The 15,474-nt window shown below is 41.5% G+C and overlaps 1 protein-coding gene across 1 annotated transcript in view; it reads left to right on the forward strand.

Moving 5' to 3' along the window:
• LOC126236939 (esterase FE4-like) overlaps window positions 1-8,657 on the forward strand; it is an 81,568-nt gene extending 72,911 nt beyond the window's left edge. The window contains exon 11 of the mRNA XM_049946630.1: window positions 8,308-8,657. Within this exon, the coding sequence (XP_049802587.1) occupies window positions 8,308-8,464 (157 nt within the window). The 3' untranslated portion in view covers window positions 8,465-8,657. The remainder of the gene's footprint in view (window positions 1-8,307) is intronic.
• The last annotated feature ends 6,817 nt before the right edge of the window (window positions 8,658-15,474 follow it).

Here is a 15,474-nt window from a genome sequence, read left to right on the forward strand (position 1 = left end):
CTCCACTTCCAGTCAGGAATCCGTCCTGGCAGGTTGTTGGTTTTATTAATGTTCACCCTGTATACCGAGTATTAGAGGTAAAATTCTCTTTTGTATATTCCTGTTCTGACAGAATGATGAGATTTCTTCCACAATTATGTTTAACAATCTGTGTTTCTCCACGAGCTCCGCAAGCTGTCCACAAAAATGTGTGGTAGATCTAGGTAGCGCTAATAGATTTCCGACTAGTTTCTCGGACGAACCAGCGAAGAGGTTAACGACAATCTAGCCCTTTAGAAAGTTCTATGTGATGAGTGAGCAACGATAAACCTCGACGTTCACTGCATTTCTAGAAATTCAGAATACTTCAAGAGTTATCAATCTGACATGTGTCACACATATCTGGTGATCCTTGGAAGCTTTTTATTTGTCGTCGATGCCTTTGCAACTGCAATGAGCAAAAGTTAGTTTGTGTAGTTGTAACACCCCACCCATCACTTATCTGGTTTTGGTGTGTGTTCACCCCAGGTAATTGACTAACAGATCAACAGAGAGTGCAAAACTGCCGCAATGTCGGATAACGCAAAGAAAGTAATATGGCCCTGTGACTCCTGATTGAACTGCGGTCGCAGTGTTGACATTGATTGATTCAGAATTGATCCCTTTTAATTAAAAAGGGGTGCACATTGATGTTATATTCAGCTATTGAACACCAGAAGCAAATGTTGAACATAAAATTAATTAAGAAAATGACTTGGGATTTCAACTACTTGATTGAAAATAGATGCAGTCGATTAGCACAGATTTATTTTAATTCACGACCTTCAATCATCACATTACGTGACTCTCCCAACAGGCAGTGGTAATAAATTGCGTTTGCGTGTAGTAATGTGCGATAAATAAAAAGTAATTCCTATCGACTGACCCAGGCGTAATGGGAAGTGCGAGAAGAATTCTACAATACATGGCCCATGAAACCCTCGTGGAAACTTTCCCAACGTGATCCAACAAATTAATCAGTGGCCGGAGCGGGCGCAATATCATCAAATTCTGCATGGCTGGGTGTCGTCGTTTGCAGACGTTGGCCGACCTTGTGGTGCTGCAAGGCTGCACTCGTCTATTCACTTCTAGCTATCTTGCTGAGTACATATCTGAACGCAAACTTTCTATCTCCAAGCTCAATCGTTCCGTTTGCTAAGTCCTAAACTGCAAGATGCTCACTCTCTCTCAGGCAAGCTGAGTAAAGAACGCCACGTCCGCACTCTAGGCAAGTTGGGAACGGAAGACCATTACGGAGACTTCTCCCAGTCTACTCTTCACCTCGGTTTCCCCTCTAGCAACATCACTTATGCCAATTGCAGTGCAAGTCGCGTTAATTATGCGTCGCTTCCCAGCGCTGACCAATGCCTTCTCTGGGAAGTGAACAAATTCCCACAAAATTTTCCGTCTTCTCAACTTCTGCTGTTTAGCTCCTCTCAGGCCACCCATCAAAGTTAGCGTCACCAATTTTTCTGGAATTCTGACTCCCAGGAGAGTACTTCAAATTCCTTGGTCCTACGTTCCCATCGGAGGCTGGCGTATTTCAAAAAAATGGCTCTGAGCACTATGGGACTTAACATCTGAGGTCATCAGTCCCCTAGAACTTAGAACTACTTAAACCTAACTAACCTAAGGACATCACACACATCCATGACCGAGGCAGGATTCGAACCAGCGACCGTAGCGGTCGCGCGGTTCGAGACTGAAGCGCCTAGAACCGCTTGGCCACTCTGGCTGGCGGGCGTATTTCATTCTGTCGCTCTTCACCTGATTTACTTCAGACTCTGCGGACCGTGAATTCAGTGTGAAGTTGCTATAGTCGCAAACACGCATATTTTGGCCTCTGTTGACCACTCCACCATAGCTTTGCGTGGCTTTCTCGCATGTTTCACTGAAAACGGGACAACGGACATTTGTCAACAGGCGTACAAGTTCTCTGTCTGCTTCCCAGTACACCAGCATGGGGTCAACCACCCACTCACTGTCACTCATCTTAAGGCAGCTGGAGGCTGCGCCCCGTTACCACTTTCTCAGAGCTTGAGCCGCCCTAATCTGCCTATTGTTGCTTCCCTTCACTGCTCCCCACTCGGCAACGGTCAATTCTGAATACTTCCCTGGGGTAAACTAGCCTCCAGTAAATCTACGCGTTTCCACAAAGTTTTCATGTCATGTGAATTACTTTAAAACCATCACCCGACATTAATTATTCCAATACGTCCATACTATACCCTCTACAATATGCATTGTGCCTTGTCAGTTATTTTTGTTCAGCCCTATTGTTCGCTCAACGTGAGTGAGGCGATTTTTAATGACTTCATGCAGGGGCATAGTTCTTGCCATCTTACATAGTCGTGTGGAAATCTTGAAGTGCTGTTTTGTGTGGAGGTCCAGGGAGGATGAACTCTATAGATAATGACCGGTGGTTGCTCAGAGAAACTTAATTATTAGTCATATATTTTACTGAAGAACAAACTACAACTCTCGTAGCGACACTGTGGTGGCGACACCCTCCTGGCGTGTGCTGAAGGCAGCGAGTGGGAAGGTGCTGACGCAGCTGGCGGTTTGTGGCCAGAACTGATGCCGGCGGCTCAGCAGGAATGCTGGTGCGTGGTGTATGAGGGAGCACATGTGGCGTCTGGGCACAGGTTTGCAGATCAGGGCAGGATGCACCGGAAGACATCGTACCTTGCTGTGGAGCCCGAGCATGGAGACAGCCCTCAGCAGCAGTGTCTGTCCTTGCCGGTGGAAGCAGATGGCGGCAGTATGTGTGAACAAATGAGGGTGGTCCGACAGCTGCACGCCCTGGTCTCAAACAGCTGTCCTCCAGGGCTGAAGCCCAGTGGGTGCTGACGTACCCTCACAGATGGCTCAGGGGTAGGAAGGCATTACGTCTAGAACATTGGCCTTAGAGCCAACAGTAGCTGCACAGTTACTGGAGGCCAAATCCTGGGGTGGCTGCTTGTGGTGCCAAGTCGCTTCGTAGACCAGCGTAGACCTCTCCTCCTACATGGAGGATGGCAGACTGCGACCACTTTGACTAAAACGGAAGGTTATTTACACTGGTTCGGTGTGTACTTGTTCTGCTATTGCATCGAGTGTGTTGACGTAAACCACAACTAGTCTGTGGTTCTGGTGTGAAGTAACCAGACTATCTAGACCGTGGGGTCTTTGCTTTTGTGGTGCGTCGATATTATTTGTTCTCCTTCTCGACGACGTGAAGTAACCTCCCTGACGCTTTGGCAGCCGTGCTCGCTACGTCAGTGGGCACCCTGGTGTAACCTATGCCCAACGTCTGACTTGATCTGGTTCTCTGGCTTCATGCTTTAGCCGTGCCAAGTCATTTATTTGTGCTGCAACACGTAGAACAAATTCTTGAGGAATTGCAGTATCACCTGCTTGTTATAACCTTCGTAATTTTGTGCCCTCAGTTTTCAGTGTACATTTATGATGTACCATTATAGCTTATTCCGTAACCGAAAATTACAGAATCAATTATAATTTCTATAGAAACTTAAAGCCTTAAAACTTTCTCGCAGATCAAATTGTGTGAACCCAGAACTTTACACTTCGTGAGCAATTCTCTACTGATTGAGTTTCTCAGGCAAGATTTACGATCTGCCCTACAGCTTTAGTTCTGGTGGGTTGTGAGGTTGTAAGGTTCCCGGCACGAGTCCCGATTCGGCACACAGTTTTCATCTGCCAAAATATTACAAAAGAGCACATACTCCCCTGCAGAGTGGGTGTTTTATTCTGTATTTAAGCTTCTTCATTTACAAATGGCAGCTAGTCAGTGCAATAAAATGTTACCGCGTTTCTTGCCGCATCAGTATGCAGTGAGTCTGCGATGTTTCAGAAGGCACGCCCTCCCCTTTGATCTTTTGATGAAGTGCCGAAGTCCCGCAGTCTCTTCCATTGTCTATGAGTACACGGCGAGGTCCATAACCCGACTTCCCAGAAATTTCACTCAGTGGAAGAGGAGGCAAAATAAGTGAACACGTGTCTCGGTTTATTCACAGATACTCGACCGTTCCTGAGAAAGCGCCTGTCATAGTTTTCGACGTAGCGGAAAAACCTCTTTGCGGGCGACAAGCTCATCCCCACAGACAAGTCCTCCACGACAGTCACCGAAGCAAGTAACATTTAAATTCCTGCAACGGCCGCTCTGTAACGATTTAGCCGCCGCCTTATCCTGTGTTGAAGTGGTCGACAACTTGCACTCCCTGTCCACTGCCGCCTCAAGAAATGCAGATTTTTGATGTTACCCTATTATAGCTTGCAATGAGCATTTCTAAGAATCTCTGAGAGCAATCTCCCTACCCCTATTAACAGGTTTTATGTCGAGGAGTCTCCGTTCGAGAGCGTCGCTGCAGCTTACATGCAACGTACCGTGACTCCAATGCCGGTATATAAGCACCGACGTGTAAGCGAGGGATTAGTCTGGCATTCATTTTTTTCCGACGTGCGTGCGATAAATGCTGAAACGTGAACTGTGATCACGTCGTTACGAAATGCATCCAAACACGACCAAAGTGCTGTTTCTTTTTAATCTGCCGAAGGACAAAAACCGGTAAAGATTCATCGGAGAATGAAGAACGTGTGTGGACAGCATGACTGCTTCGAAGGAAGTCCGTATATTGCAAATGTGGTAACTCAGAAGTTACTCCAACTCAAGTGAGTGACACCCAAGCACCCACTTTATAATTATCATCTATTCTCATTCGATTATCACGGCTTTGGTCCCTTAAAACTGTCTTGAAGGGTCAACGATTCCTGTCGGACAAGGATGTGCAGCGGTCAGTTAAGGGCTTCTTCAAGCAGAAGATGGGTTGTTGATTTGACGGAGGGGACCAAACAGTGAAGTCACAGGACCATCGAATTACGGAAGGACAGGGAAGGAAGTCGGCCGTGTCCTTTCAAAGAAACCATCTCGGCATTTGCCTCAAGCGATCTAGGAAAACCACGGGAAAGCTAAATCAGGACGGCCGGACCCGGGTTTGAACCGTCGTGCTCCCGAATGCGAGTCCAGTGTGCTAACCACCGCGCTACCTCGCTCGGTCAAGCCGAAGGACACGATGTTTTACCGAACGGGTATCTTCAACCTGGTGCTTCGGTGGAATCATTGCATCAATGATCACAGCGATTGTTCCTATCTGCTTGACGATTATGAACTGCAAACCCTTCGAACGGAGACTTCTTGTTCGCTCCTTACAATATTTCAATTACTTCCTTAAAAACAGTAACCTAGATAACTGATACCGTTTCTACATCGAAAGGGTGTATTAAGCTGTACTGATTTCAAGTTTGTTTGTGTGGCCATCCACCGCAGCAAGCATATCAATACTTGTTTTGTAAATAAAACTGCCTTTTCCTGTTGCTAGTTATTTTATTTATCCCAGACGCGTTTCGCCTTTTCCTGTTCTAAGACACATCATCAGTGGGATCTATAACGATAGAGTTTTGTTAGTTTTAGATTATTAAACAGTTCACGTCCCCATTTTATGTAAAAAAAAAACAATTATATACGATTTGCTGATCTGCGTTCCCTCTCATCTGGTCTGGAGGTCGCACTATCACTTTTATCACCGCCATATAATCACAACTTTGTGTTCTGGCCTTCCTCACTCTGTCCACCATGTTTCTCACTCTTTTTTGTGGAGTAGTATTGTTCTTTTGTCACTCGATACAACAATTTCGCCGGATACTGGTTTTCATAACGTAAATATTGCGACTCCATTACGTGTTTCGTCCTCTTTGGTATGTTTACCTATTTGTTGCCAACCTAACGAAGTATATATTCAACACTAACTTCTATTCATGACGTTTATACCGTATGTGTGTATGAGCGAGAGGGAGAAAGCTGTCATCAAAGTTTCCTTTAAAAAGAAAAATCGTCGGCTCTATCCCTCTTTCTCCCTCTCGCTCATACTCACACATTTTATAAACTTAATGACCAGAAGTTAGTCGCGAACATATACTTCTTTAGGCTGGCAACAAATAGGTAAACATACGAAACAGGAGGAAACACGTAATGGAGTCGCAATATTAACGTTATGAAAACTAGTATCCGCCGAAATTGTTGTATTGAGTGACAAAAGAACAATACTACTCCACAAAAAAGAGTGAGAAACATGGTGGACAGAGTGAGGAAGGCCAGAACACAAAGTTGTGATTGTATGGCAGTAATAAAAGTGATAGTGCGACCTCCAGACCAGATGTGAGGGAACGCAGATCAGCAAATCGTAAATATTCACTTTTTTACAAAAAATGGCGACGTGAACTGTTTAATAATCTAAAACTAACAAAACTCTATCGTTGTAGATCCCACTGATGGTGCCTTAGAAAAGGAAAATTCGAAACGCGTATGGGATAAATAAAGTAAATAGCAGCAGGAAAAGGCAGTTTTATTTACAAAACAAGTATTGTACTGATTTCACTTTTTGGCCAGTTCTTATGTTGCATATGTGTTCAGTGCAGCTCACACAGATGCAGCGCTGTGTCTGTCCAATGTATAGCTCATCGGACACACAAAGAATTCCATATACTCCATTATACTCCATATGTACGAAGGTCTTCGTTATCTTTCGAAATGCCCTAAGGATTTCCTACTGTCACTGATGATCTGAACATTTGTTCCATTCCTTTCTCCTTCAGAGATTGACCGATTCTTACAGAGGCTGAGCCAGGATAAGTTAAGAAGGTGATTCTGTTCTTTTTTCTGTGGTCTTGTTTCTTCGTCTAGCTGCCCTAGGTGCATATATTCTTATTTCTAGTTCGTGACGCTACACCAGTTTATGACGTTTAAAATTTTAGAAAACTCGGAAGGACATTTTTCATCAACGTCCCATCGACAATGACACAATTAAGGATGCAGCTCTACCTCGAATAGTAATTAGAATGAGGAAGAAATTTTCCTGATTTCTTGAAATGTGTTCTTCAGTTTCTGGAAACGGATGGAAATCGGTGGGGCCAAGTCTGGACTGTATGGAGGATGATCTACATTGAATCCAAGGCGTCGGATTGTTGCAGATGTCGCAGCGAGCGTGTGTTGTCTGGCATTGTCCTTGAGTGGACAAACTCTTCGAATTATAAAGTCGATTATAGCGGACTGTTTCTCACGTACCGACAGTATTACGTTACACACCGACATGCTACAAGCTAACATTTGGAGCCCACCAGCGGCAGAGGGCTACAAACATGTATTTCAACAAACATGTGTCACCAATTATTTTGTGCATTTCGCAGAGGACGCTCATAGGTTCGCAGGTTTCCTGCCTTCTTACTTATGAAGTAGAACATTTATAGCCTTATGCCAGTTGCGTGAATTTATCTTCTCGTGCTGCATTTAGTACGTGATTTTAGCAGTTCCTTTGTATTACTTTACCTACAGCCTTAAACATTTATAACGATATATCATCTACAGGTGCCATTTCTTCCTAGATCTGCTTCACACGCCACGCCTTATTTGATGCTACTTCCAGAATGTTATGAGTCTAACTATTAGCGTATTAGCAGTCTGTGATTCTTGTATCATCTCTTCAGGAAGTGCTGGCTTACACTCGAGGAAATCTGGGCGTAGCAATTTCAAAATAGGTGAGATTAGAAACGCAGATCGTTGAACCCCATTCAGTAGCAACTGACTTCAGATTCCATCTTTGCTGTCTGGCTGTTGCTATTCTGAATTTTCTGCAAATGATTTCAAGTGAATTTAGAGAGGACTTGCGGTGTATTTCTCTCACCTTCGGTATCCATCGTAATTGCTACTATCTCTTAAACCATCATTTTTTGAGTGAAAACGAGGCTCCAGGACGAATCAAGTCAAATTAAGCATATAATAAAAAAAATATATTTCACTAACACAAATACGTGTATATGAAATATTTTAACTCGCCTTATCAAACCAAAATATATACTTCAATTTCTAAGTATCATAGCTAACATTCTTAGGAGAGATTGGGAATTCTTAGGTTTCAGATCTTTTTTTCGGGAGTTGCTTATCCACGGGTAACTTCTTAATCATGGCTGCCTAAGCCCAGAACTACGACATTGCATAATGTGTAGCTTCCAGAAAATGAGATACATTGATCAAACGACAGTATTAGTTCCTACTGAAGTGTACTTCAATACAATGTGCACCGAAGTTACTAATCCGTGCCCTAAAACAAGGAGTATGTTAACGTTTACTGGTCCATCACTCACAGTGTAATTTTTAATAGATAACATTTTTCTCTTCCTTAATAACTGTGCAGACTGAGAACATATGACTGACTCTTATAATTTTTGTGATTTCAGCAATCCAACGCCACAAAAGACTTCCATTTTGACGGAGACCTGGAAGGAGTACGATGAATCCGCTCCTTACTATCTGGAGATAACGAGACCTCTTCACCTCGGAACGAACCTATCTGAACCATACATGACCTACTGGAACAAACTACTGCCTTCGTAAACACATACCAGGTTTATGTGTTATGGGAGGCTAAAAATACAGTACGCGCTGCTGTTAGATTGTCATTCTACCATTCTAAGTTATTACATTAAACACCAATGTGGTATTATAGAGTAAAAAGTCACACATGTAACGAAAGAATCGTTTCGATTACATAATTGTGTACATTGTTTCTCTGTGAGCAAACTTGACAATAAATAACGATAACTTTTCACAGCCTTCTCATTTGTTCTTCCCTTAGCACGTTGTAGAAAAAATGATTCAAATGGCTCTGAGCACTATGGGACTCAACATCTTAGGTCATAAGTCCCCTAGAACTTAGAACTACGTAAACCTAACTAACCTAAGGACATCACACACACCCATGCCCGAGGCAGGATTCGAACCTGCGACCGTAGCAGTCCCGCGGTTCCGGACTGCAGCGCCAGAAACGTTGTAGAAATCAAGCTGCAGGGAACCTAAGTGCCTCCTGCAAGTGATGTATGAAGGTTACCTTTTTTCTTTTACCCCATAACTACTTACAGCTCATGATTTCAGCAGCATACGAGAACAGATGTTTTTGGATGTGCAGACTAGATGAAGGCAAACATTTGTGAAGCGTGTCGTTTGATAGCAAATGTTCTACATTGATTTACGGTAGTGACATTCAAATGCTGCTAAGAAGACGAAGGGCCTCGAATCCCTCTCTCCTTTTAGTGAGTTGGTAAGAATTGTTGTAGAGAAAATAAAAGACAAAACAGAGAAAGTGTGATTATAATGATGAGATGAACGGCGAAGACTGTCTTGTAGGCGTACCTTTGGTTCAAATGGCTCTGAGCAAATTCTGAGGTCATCAGTCCCCCAGAACTTAGAACTACTTAAACCTAACTGACCTAAGGACATCACACACATCCATGCCCGAGGCAGGATTCGAACCTGCGACCGTGGGAAGATAATTAATCAGATCTGTGCATCAGATTTCTCAGTGAAATGACGGTCATAAGTCGGCATCGGACTTCGTTATCATCTACGTTATCTGGAACATGCTGTGAGCCCTTAAGGCTGCGACAATGGTGACCGATCAATTGTATCATTGTATTAAGATGAGCAACAATAAATATTTGCTGAAAAACATTAAAAAATTATTAGATTATGTCAAAGAGTAAATTAAATAATAAAAGCAAATAAAGTAAATCTTCAGATTTACATAATTCGAACTATTTAAACAGTTCACTAAGACGGCTACGACAGAAGAGATCGAGTACAAGAAAGACTCGAGACACTACCATATGTTAAAAAACAAAATCGTATCGTAAATAAGCTACAGAACACATCTCTGAGGTCGGGGAGCTGTGACAGTACTGCAGATGGAGTCATGAACGGTGACGGTCGCATTTAGGTTTGTTCTGCGCCACAACGTCAGGAGTCTCCGACAGCATATGAGCGTCCAACAGTTTTCTGAAAGTTGTGCTGTGAATGTCGAACCTAATTTGAGCATTAAACGTGGTCGTAGCCACTTACTTAATGAATTTTATAAATTCCATTTGTTAGAAGTTGCCTTCGAAGATGATGGTGCCATGCTACAAATTCTACATACTCACGCGGGAGACTTGATTGGCCGAAAAGATGCTTTCTTCTGATTTTGACAACGCCATTCAACGAGTCACTGTATAATGTACGTTCATCCTTTTTTATTCTGAACTCTCATAGCACTTATCACATTTTATCACCTACAAAAATCAAAGAGTATAATGATTCCATTTAGAGAGGCAGAAATTGTTCATACACAAAGCAAAACGTTCTCTTTCTTTTGAAAGGGTTACTATTCATTTCTTTTTACGTTTCAGTGTTTAAGAATGTCAGATTAAGTGACACAGACTGTTTTATCACTGAACGGTGAACCTCACATTCAGGGAAGTCAGCTTACAGGAGGCTACAAAGGCTGGTGCACAGTTCTAGTTAGGACAGTCTGACATCCCTGAGTGCAGACATTAACTACTATCCTCGCCCCATCTCCCTCCACCACTTTATAACCAACTTTAACACCTAACTAAACTGTAGAATGAAAAACGTTTCTTGTAACACTTATTTTTAAAATTATATATATATATATATATATATATATATATATATATATATATATATATATATATATATATATATGTGTGTGTGTGTGTGTGTGTGCGTGCGTGTGTGTGTGTGTGTGTGTGTATGTGTGTTTATGTGTGTGTGTATGTGTTTCTTATAATGAATGACGAAGAAATTCACGGTGCATCGCAAGTACTACCCACAAGTCCTTCTCAGAAAAAGAAGCTAACTATCCACAGTGCGGGTACACACTTGTTACAAAACACGCTCCCCCTGCATTACTCCTATCCATTGCGGCACTTGCTTGACCTGCACACTACAATCCCTCTTAAAATCAAGCAAGTTCAGCTGCGTGCACTATGCTTACTGTTCGTGAATCTCTTCATTGCTGCACTACGTACTTCTAAACTGGCAGAAATTGGACGACTTAAAGCTGTTAATGCTTTGTGGCTAACCACTTTAATAATAATAATGATAAAACTGTGTTCAGCTCTATTGTAGTCCTTTAGTTGTTATTGCTGTGCCGTGCTGTCAATTAATTCATCTGTTTGAAGCGAGTACTAAAGCAGGTACTATATTATAAATTGGAGGAGATATTTTCTTCAGATGTGTAGCATTTGTTACGTATATGTCTCACTTTTCACATCAGCGATGTACGGGACAAAGCACAACATATGTGTCGAGTGAGTGGACTATGTGAGGAACTTCTAGCCTCCGCCACGTTAATGCCACTAATTGAGAAAAAAAATTACTGATTCAATATTAAAGTTTTACAAAATTGGCATAATAGTAATGACTTTTTGAAAATAATTTATTTTTGTGACTGAAGCAGAATCTAATTCTTTAGTTTCTACTCCTCAGAAAATTTTATTTTATCCCACAGGGGCTAGTTACTCCCAGGTTGGGAACTTCTGGCTTAGCGGAAGGGAATCTAGATGGCGGCGTTCGTGTCCGTATTGTTTCAAATCCCATGCGATCTTAAGATATTCTACAATTTCCTAGGAGGTCCGCTAAGTTTTATTCAGAAGCGTGGGTTTATTTTAATGACACAGCACAAGAAGTGAATGGACAAGGTGACATGTTAAAAAAAATTGCATTAGGCACAGTTCGTACGGATATTAGGTTTGCATTAGGTGTTGATTTCATTTACATCATTTTAATTTTCAAGGCCTCGCCCTGTAGGCATTTATCTGTCTCGAGAATCAAGTCTGCTTGCACAGCTGGGACTGTCATAGGGTTCGCGCTGCGCTGGCGCGACAGGTAATTCGTTACTGGTGTCAAGTGGACAGCTTTTGTACGGAATGTCATCCATGATCTTCCAAGGCTATCGGTTATAGTATCATTTGATGAGCTGAATTATCGCCTTCGCCTGTGAGAGCGCAGCATTGTAAATAACATCGTTGACTTGATAGCGTTCCGTTACTTTGCTAATGATTTTATTTCTGATAGTAGACTACGGAAGGACATATTTTCAAAGTAGGTACACTTCTACTGCTAAAAAAAAGGACAGCCTCCTTTGCTGCGAGATATAAGAAAATAGTAATGTTTGTCAGTATATGCTCTTGTAAGGAGCGTAATATATACTGTAAAAGTTGTGCACTGACGAGAACCCTTTTATGAAATAATAGTTATCTCAGAAGATAAAATTTTTCTCATTTCCGAAGTGAATATTATGCCCATCTTTCCTCTCCGACTAATTACGACACAAAGTGCAAGAAAGCAGAAGACTTAGGATATTGAATGCTATATAGTACTGTGCGATCCCTGTTGAATAAAACGGTCTTTTGGAATGAACAGATTCTCTTTTGTGAAAAGCGAAAATTTGTGGAACTTGCACTACCGATCCAGACCATCATAGTTGTTCAGAATCGTATTTGCTCTTCAATAACAGCGTCAACAATTTTCCAGAGCTACATTACGACGCAGATCTTAGAGAAGCTGTTTCTCACGCTGGCTGCTAAGAAGAACTTTTAACCTTGAGTTCGCTCGATTACACTCCGGAGACGCCACGCATTACTGAGAAATTAATAATTTACTCTTTTTCAGCCAAGAGACAGTAATTAAGATCCATAACAGTAAATATTTAATTTTTGATGAAAAGGTCAGTTTCAATGTTCATATTCAAAAGTAACACCAAAGAACAGATTTATTTAAATCATTTAATACTAGGAAGGGAAGGGGACCTGGTAAGAGTAGGGAACAGCAGTTACAATTAATTTTGCAGCGTAAAGTTTAGAGGCTGCCTATCTGTTCTTTTTGCTCTTGTCAGGAATACTGAATAATTTTTCTAGCTGTCAAGGGAGGGTCATTAGAGCGTCTTCCACATATTAAACCTCAGTCAGCCAGACGCTCACAGGATGAAGCCCAGTGTTCGCCTTCTTATGAGCCCGTGTCGGCGAAATGTTACCGTTACACACAGTAATGCTTGCCAAACACAGGCTTTCACTCACGCCTGATGCTTTTTGTAGGTTCTCCACTTAAACTACACTTAAATGGTCCTTTTTCAAAACGCAATTACTCCACTGAAACTTAAGTCAAGAGTTTTTAATTCACAGCTTTGTCTGTTACATTACACACTTTAAATTGCATCTCGTCCCTGCAGATCTCAAGGTTAATCATGAAATCAAAGATGTTTTCACTGTATTTACATAAGAAAGTAAGTGTTTCACATTTATTTTCAAGTCTTGTCCTTGTCCTGTACACTGGACTTTATAATTAATGAGCAAATATTCAGGTCACGTTCAACCAATTTTACTTTAAAGTTCTCTTCTAGGCAGGTTCATGACTACTTATGGTTTGGACAACAGGCATTCCCTATACCACGAAATAGGAACATCTGCACCCAAAAGACCACAGACACGAATACTTGGTAAAATGCACATAGAGCCAACTGAAAATAGAGAACAGCTAAAACTAAGGAACATTACGTGTTAGCACACGTACAACTTCATTCAGCTTTTGTAATGCATCTGATCGCATCCGTCAGTGCAACAGAATAATCCTGCCTTTTCACAGTGCATTGTATCAGTGGCATTTCACACTGCTGATTACCCTTTGTCCACGGGCTGTAGTAAGCTTGTTGCACTTGCAGTAAGAAAAACAAGCTCAATAGTCTCCAGACTAGAGAGCGCATGGGGTGCTGGACAGTTGTCAACAAGAATCAGTATTTTCCTATTCTGACTTGTAAGCTCCCAATCCCAAAGCTTTATTTGAACTTCAAACAGTTCAGAGGTCGTCCAGGACTTTTCTTTTGCAATTTAGTGCACTGATAAATTTTTTACGTACTTAAAACCGCTAGAATTTCTTTATTTCTCTATAACGACCCTTTTTTTCCTTCTCAGTTCCACTGCATTAGCACAAGTCAGATCTGTTATTAGTTATATATATATATATATATATATATATATATATATATATATTAGTTGTTTATATAACTTGATTAAATGATGATGGCGTCCTCTTGGGTAAAATATTCCGGAGGTAAAATAGTCCCCCATTCGGATATCCAGGCGGGGACTACTCAAGAGGACGTCGTTATCAGGAGAAAGAAAACTGGCGTTCTACGGATCGGAGCGTGGAATGTCAGATCCCTTAATCGGGCAGGTAGGTTAGAAACTTTAAAAATATAATATATATTAGTTGTTTATATAACTTGATTAAATGATGATGGCGTCCTCTTGGGTAAAATATTCCGGAGGTAAAATAGTCCCCCATTCGGATATCCAGGCGGGGACTACTCAAGAGGACGTTGTTATCAGGAGAAAGAAAACTGGCGTTCTACGGATCGGAGCGTGGAATGTCAGATCCCTTAATCGGGCAGGTAGGTTAGAAAATTTTAAAAGGGAAATGGATAGGTTAAAGTTAGATATAGTGGGAATTAGTGAAGTTCGGTGGCAGGAGGAACAAGACTTTTGGTCAAGTGATTACAGGGTTATAAATACAAAATCAAATAGGGGTAATGCAGGAGTAGGTTTAATAATGAATAAAAAAATAGGAGTGCGGGTTAGCTACTACAAACAGCATAGTGAACGCATTATTGTGGCCAAGATAGACGCAAAGCCCATGCCTACTACAGTAGTACAAGTTTATATGCCAACTAGCTCTGCATATGATGAAGAAATTAATGAAATGTATGATGAGATAAAAGAAATTATTCAGGTACTGAAGGGAGACGAAAATTTAATAGTCATGGGTGACTGGAATTCGTCAGTAGGAAAAGGGAGAGAAGGAAACATAGTAGGTGAATATGGATTGGGGGGAAGAAATGAAAGAGGAAGCCGCCTTGTAGAATTTTGCACAGAGCATAACTTAATCATAGCTAACACTTGGTTCAAGAATCATAAAAGAAAGCTGTATACCTGGAAGAATCCTGGAGATGCTAAAAGGTATCAGATAGATTATATAATGGTAAGACAGAGATTTAGGAACCAGGTTTTAAATTGTAAGACATTTCCAGGGGCAGATGTGGATTCTGACCACAATCTATTGGTTATGAACTGCAGATTGAAACTGAAGAAACTGCAAAAAGGTGGGAATTTAAGGAGATGGGACCTGGATAAACTGAAAGAACCAGAGGTTGTAGAGAGTTTCAGGGAGAGCATAAGGGAACAATTGACGATAATGGGGGAAAGAAATAAAGTAGAAGAAGAATGGGTAGCTCTGAGGGATGAAGTAGTGAAGGCAGCAGACGATCAAGTAGGTAAAAAGACGAGGGCTAATAGAAATCCTTGGGTAACAGAAGAAATATTGAATATAATTGATGAAAGGAGAAAATATAAAAATGCAGTAAATGAAGCAGGCAAAAAGGAATACAAACGTCTCAAAAATGATATCGACAGGAAGTGCAAAATGGCTAAGCAGGGATGGCTACAGGACAAATGTAAGGATGTAGAGGCTTGTCTCACTAGGGGTAAGATAGATACAGCCTACAGGAAAATTAAAGA

This window comes from Schistocerca nitens, chromosome 2, assembly GCF_023898315.1.
Source record: "Schistocerca nitens isolate TAMUIC-IGC-003100 chromosome 2, iqSchNite1.1, whole genome shotgun sequence".
In the NCBI taxonomy this organism is placed as follows: domain Eukaryota; kingdom Metazoa; phylum Arthropoda; class Insecta; order Orthoptera; family Acrididae; genus Schistocerca; species Schistocerca nitens.